Here is a 5,779-nt window from a genome sequence, read left to right as displayed (position 1 = left end):
TATTAGTTGTTCTAAACAAGCTTATTAAACATTGAATATATTGATTTCCATTTGATTTGCACAGTAATTTTTGAAATTTCAAAATATACATTGCATATAGTGTGGAGGAAAACAGTGTGACTCAATATAGTCCCTTCTCTTTAACAAACTCCTCCGCAGATAATTTATTTGCATATCTATTCAGCCCCCCCTTCCGTCGCCCATGTCAGTTCTGACATCATCGAGTAGAGAAATAACAATGTCAAGCACAAGAGTGCCACAATACTCACCGACGGAATGAGAACTCACAAAATTAGCCCTTTTTTTTTTAAATAATTTGTGGGGCACTAATAAATACCAAAAATGAATATCTCTCCACTAGGAGAATTATCTCCCATCAAGGCTTTCTTAGCCATTCGAAAATTGGAAATAAGATTTCCAAAAATTAGAAAAATATTTTTAAATTTACAAGGGAAATAAAAATATTCAATATTTTCACGGAACTTTAGTTAAAATTAGAAAAACTCAACAAAATAATAGAGAATAAAAACACTTTGACAAAAAAACATGTACTATTATAGTACATGACAAGGCAAGTACTAATAATAATACTATTAAAAATAACATAAATTATATTACTATCCTTGCTTATTATTTACCATCGTATTTTTCATTAACCCTCTAAAAAACCATAGAAATAGAAGGACGTTATGCTTATCATGTACTATCCTATTTTTCATTAACTCTTTGAAAAAACCATGGAAATAGAAGGATATTACTCAAGATTCCTCATATTTTATGTATTCAATAACTAAAATTCTTAATATTTTTGTGAAATATGATGCTTCGAATTTTTTTTGGTTATGTATTAATAATTTTTTTGTTAAATTATCATGAAGGCAAGAGTTAAATTAAAACTCCAAAATCCCCTCAACTTGCTCAATTAGTTATTGGATGCGGTTTTGAACTTTTTAAAGGATGCTTTGGATTTTATTAAATTGGATGGTTGGATATTATATTTAACCAATATCTATATTTGTAATGGTATTGATGAACATTGTCCTTTTTTAAAAGGAATGGTTGATAAATTGTATAAAGCATATTGGTTGGTGTGTGAATATTTCAATATGGTTGAAGTGGAAGATGACATAAGTGATTAAAATTCCATCAAAGTAAGAATTGACCAATACATGTTCATTAATAATTAATATATGTTGAATGGAAGTGGAATGTGATGAACATCAAAATTGTGCAAACAAAATTTCTAATGAGCTAAGAAAAGTTATAATGAACTATGTAATTGGAAAAAATATGTTTCTAGCCTATACAAATAAAACTTATCTAAATATTAAAAAATTACTTTTTTTATATAACCAACCTATATATTTATGCCGTAAGGTGTTTCCCTTTGAAATGAATTGCCCCAGCCGTCGCTGTGTCCTATTGTTAACCGTGGATTTGTGGTGTTAGACGATTGAACAAAGTTTGATCATTGATCCAAAACTGAAACGGTTCATGAAACTGAAACTGAAACGGTTCATGAATTTTCAAGGACCAGAGAGTCTGCTCAATAGCAGCGGCAAGATGCCTTTGCCACGGAACACATCGAAGCCTCGATACTGTTTCCTCGCAAGCAGAACACCACATCGACCCTGGCAGCGCGCAAAAATACATATGAAAAGAAACAGATGCCACTCAGACCGCCAGCAACGATCAGAGGAAATTTTTCCACAGGGGAGCGATGTCTCCGTCCTCTGCAGAAACAGGGTGCTTCAATGAATAAACACAGCGTATGCATTCTCTCCTTGTTTTTACAGATAATTTATATGCTGCAAACATGTCATTCCCTCAATTGGGTTTATTATAGTGAAATGTGGCTAGGGGGCAACATGTTATCAGCCTCTCTGCTCAACCATCAAATTTTTTTTAAGTGGATATCCTTTTTTGGTACATTCAGTTGGAAGTGTGAATCAGGATTTGGTTTTATTGTTTTTTCCATCACAGAGCGACAGATTTATCTCGACAAGAGGATCCATCGATTTGTAGGTAGCTAGATTCATGATCATGTAGAAGCAAAAGGACAGTGACGATACCCATGTCCTCTCCCCTTCCCCCTCCTACATATGAAAAGAAACAGATGCCACTCAGACCGCCAACAACAATCAGAGGAAATTTTTCCACAGGGGAGCGATGTCTTCGTCCTCCGCAGAAACAGGGTGCTTCAATGAATAAACACAACGTATGCATTCTCTCCTTGTTTTTACTGATAATTTATATGCTGCAAACATGTCATTCCCTCAATTGGGTTTATTACAGTGAAATGTGGCTAGGGGGCAACAGGTTATCAGCCTCTCTGCTCAACCATCGAATTTTTTTTAAGTGGATACCCTTTTTTGGTACGTTCAGTTGGAAGTGTGAATCAGGATTTGGTTTTATTGTTTTTGCCATCACAGAGCGACAGATTTATCCCGGCAAGAGGATCCATCGATTTGGAGGTAGCTAGATTCATGATCACGCAAAAGCAAAAGGACAGTGACGATACCCATGTCCTCTCCCCTTCCCCCTCCCCTTCCAGAAAAGCATACAAGAAGGAGATGGCAGCCACTTTATTGAAGAATGCCCGTGCTGCGGACAACAATTACAGAATTCTTTCTTTCAATGGAAAATCATCGACTGTTTCCCAGGCTTCACAAGAAAATGTGCTAGCTAATTTCCCTATTTCTAGAAGAGCACGCAGATATATTGCTCAGGTAGGCCTGGATTTCATATTTTTTTACCGTCATTTTCACTAGATATTCCATAATCAAATCTTGAATACCATTGATGTTTACTCGTTATTGAATCAAAGCCCTTGATCCTATTTTCAATTACAGCATTATCCCATATGGAGGAATGTGCTACACAGATTTTTTTCTTTTTCATGTGTAACGCTGAAATCGCTACCACACCCATTCCAATTTCTTAATTTTTTTTTATAACAGAATGATGTTAGAAATCATTTCAGTACAGGAAAAGTACCCCTTTGCAAACAAAGCCATGATAACATTTTTTTTTTTAACCATTGATATACTCTTCGGACACCACAAAAACTACATAGTATTTGGGGTTTTTGTTATTAGTACACTGGACATGCCTATCTGAGGACCATTGTCTTTTGTCCCTCTTTTTCACCTAGTAATTTAAGTTATCCATGTTGATTGCAGTCTGCAGATAAAACCCTGGATGCGCACGATGTTCTGGATGATTATTACTTGAATCTATTGGATTGGAGTTCCACCAATGTTTTGTCCATAGCCCTGAACAACACTATATACTTGTGGCATGCTTCTGATAGCTCTATATCTGAGCTTCTGATTGCAGATGAAGAAGAGGGCCCCGTTACCAGCGTTAGTTGGGCACTCGATGGGACGCAAATTGCCGTTGGGTTGAATAATTTTGTTGTACAGTTATGGGACTCGCAATCTAATAAAAGGGTAAATAAAACCTGTTTATCTCTTCCAAGGTTTTCTCATTCTAAGATAACCAACAACATTTATGTTTTACGGACAAACTGAAACAGGAAGATTTTATTAACTCGTTTGATAGCTTTCTTCTACCATATTTTGCCCACTCAAGATCTCTGCAGTAATTTCTGTGCCTCTGTTATTTTTCAGAATTATATGTTCAAGTATGATAGTGTCCACGGACAATGGAAGCATCATGAAGTCAAGGTCAAAGACTCGAAAACTTTACTCTTTGGAGAAACATCTGTTGCTATATTCGGTTTGAGGTAAAACACTTGTTTATGGAGATCAATGAGAGTTTCGTAGGTCAGTTACTGCTTGAGCTTAGGCATGAATAGAGTGTGAGCGCTGACATTGTCTATTTGTTCCCATTTGTCTAACTGTTCACATTTTGGTTTGAAAACTGTAGAAATCCTGAGGAAATACCATGGGGTGAGGTCGACGCAGAGTATGTGGTTGAATCTACAGGTGTCTTCACCGATAAAGAGAAAGCAGCTGCTCACTTGAAGGTTTGAATATTACCATTCCACAATTCAATTATAATTGATTTTTTCCTTCAAAGTTTATCCGACATGCTACTAATTAAAAATACAATGTACCTAAAAGTTGATAAATGATATTTGAGGTAACTAAGGAGTTGTCACATGTAATACCGCTCCCTCCCTACATGAGCAAGGAGATTTGGCAATAGCATGTCTCAAGTAAAAAAATTACCTCAGTTGCTTCAAGATAGCCCTGAGAAACCTGAAATGTCTGAAATGTCTTCTCTTCATGGGAAGTTATGATCAGGACCTTACCTGAACAAAACTTAGTATGACCAGGGTCTTACCTGAGCAACAAATAGTGAGACTACCACCTTACCATGTCAAGTGATAAAATATAGCTTGTTACCATTAATTTCATGTAGTCATGAAAGTGTGAAACCTAGGGCTCATGATTTTCCTATCTTTACATCCAAATTATCTCTTTGTAAAGCCCACTCTGTTAAGCCAGAAATGTTATCAAGGCTTGATTTTCTCTCTTCAAATCCTGCTCGATCATTATATATGGTATCTTTCAAGAATATTTGAGTTCATTTGCATAATGAATACATTATTCTTTGGCAAAGTCCGCTTGTGTAATATATACATTATTCCTTGCTAAAGTCCTTTTAAATGAGCAATTTTTCTCTTCTTCCTTATTTATCTATCTAGGAGGAATTCTTCATTGAAATTTAGGCATATCTGCACATCATTCTCCTGATGAATTTTGGATCATCTACCTGAAGATTGTTCTTCGTTTTGCATTTTTTGTTCTTCGATTTATTCCCAATAGCATATATGTTTTACGGAAAAACTGAAACAAGAATATTTTATTAACTCGTTTGATAGATTTCTTCTACCATATTTTGCCCACTCAAGATCTCTGCAGTAATTTCTGTACCTTTTTTATTTTTCAGAATTATATGTTCAAGTATGACAGTGTCCACAGACAGTGGAAGCATCATGAAGTCAAGGTCAAAGACTAGAAAACTTTACTCTTTGGAGAAAAATTTGTTGCTGTATTCGGTTTCAAGTAAAACACTTGTTTATGGAGATCAATGAGAGTTTCTTAGGTCAATTATTGCTTGAGCTTAGGCATGAACAGAGTGTAAGTGCTGACATTGTCTATTTGTTCCTATTTGTCTAACTATTCACATTTTGGTTTGAAAATTGTAGAAATCCTGAGGAAATACCATGGGGCGAGGTCGGTGCAGAGTATGTGGTTGAATCCACAGGTGTCTTCACCGACAAAGAGAAAACAGCTGCTCACTTGAAGGTTTGAATATTACCATTCCACAATTCAATTATAATTGATTTTTTCCTTCAAAGTTTATCCAACATGCTACTAATTAAAAATACAATGTACCTAAAAGTTGATAAATGATATTTGAGGTAACTAAGGAGTTGTCACATGTAATACCGCTCCCTCCCTACATGTGACAACTCCTTAGTTACCTCAAATATCATTTATCAGTAATACCGCTCCCTCCCTACATGAGCAAGGAGATTTGGCAATAGCATGTCCGCTTTGGCTCTTTCTCAATTTATAAAATTGACACTGTTGACTGATATCGACATAACCAACCCTATTCTAAGTTGAAACTTCTTTCAAATTGAGCAGTCACCTCATGAAAGGTTACCTTAAAATTGCTCCATAGTTGTGACTATTCGAAATTGATGAGGTGATTAAAAAATAACATGTTTGTTTTCAGTTTCTTTGGAGAACAATCTATTCTATGATTTTTTTTGTGGTGCATGAAAAAATATTTGAAAGGC

At 35.4% G+C, this 5,779-nt stretch overlaps 1 protein-coding gene across 1 annotated transcript; it reads left to right on the top strand.

Moving 5' to 3' along the window:
• Positions 1-1,511: 1,511 nt before the first annotated feature.
• LOC149209097 (cell division cycle 20.1, cofactor of APC complex-like) lies at positions 1,512-5,035 on the top strand. Its single transcript, XM_089394214.1, has 6 exons — positions 1,512-1,769; positions 2,433-2,729; positions 3,183-3,452; positions 3,633-3,748; positions 3,892-3,991; positions 4,921-5,035. Exons 1-6 carry the CDS (start codon positions 1,668-1,670, stop codon positions 4,987-4,989), a joined length of 954 nt encoding a protein of 317 aa, XP_089250340.1. The 5' UTR covers positions 1,512-1,667; the 3' UTR covers positions 4,990-5,035.
• The last annotated feature ends 744 nt before the right edge of the window (positions 5,036-5,779 follow it).

This window comes from Pinus tabuliformis, chromosome 1_2 (genome assembly GCF_031772625.1).
Source record: "Pinus tabuliformis cultivar Carrire ecotype Pingquan chromosome 1_2, CPIR1, whole genome shotgun sequence".
Classification (NCBI taxonomy): domain Eukaryota; kingdom Viridiplantae; phylum Streptophyta; class Pinopsida; order Pinales; family Pinaceae; genus Pinus; species Pinus tabuliformis.
Note: the sequence above shows the minus strand (reverse complement) of the source record. Positions and strands in the feature narration are given on the sequence as shown.

Coding starts and splice junctions, on each gene's coding strand:
- LOC149209097 (XM_089394214.1), top strand. CDS start 1,668: ATGCCACTCAGACCGCCAGCAACGATCAGAGGAAATTTTTCCACAGGG. Junction 3,453..3,632: donor ACTCGCAATCTAATAAAAGG/GTAAATAAAACC, acceptor GTTATTTTTCAG/AATTATATGTTCAAGTATGA. Junction 3,992..4,920: donor AAGCAGCTGCTCACTTGAAG/GTTTGAATATTA, acceptor TTTATTTTTCAG/AATTATATGTTCAAGTATGA.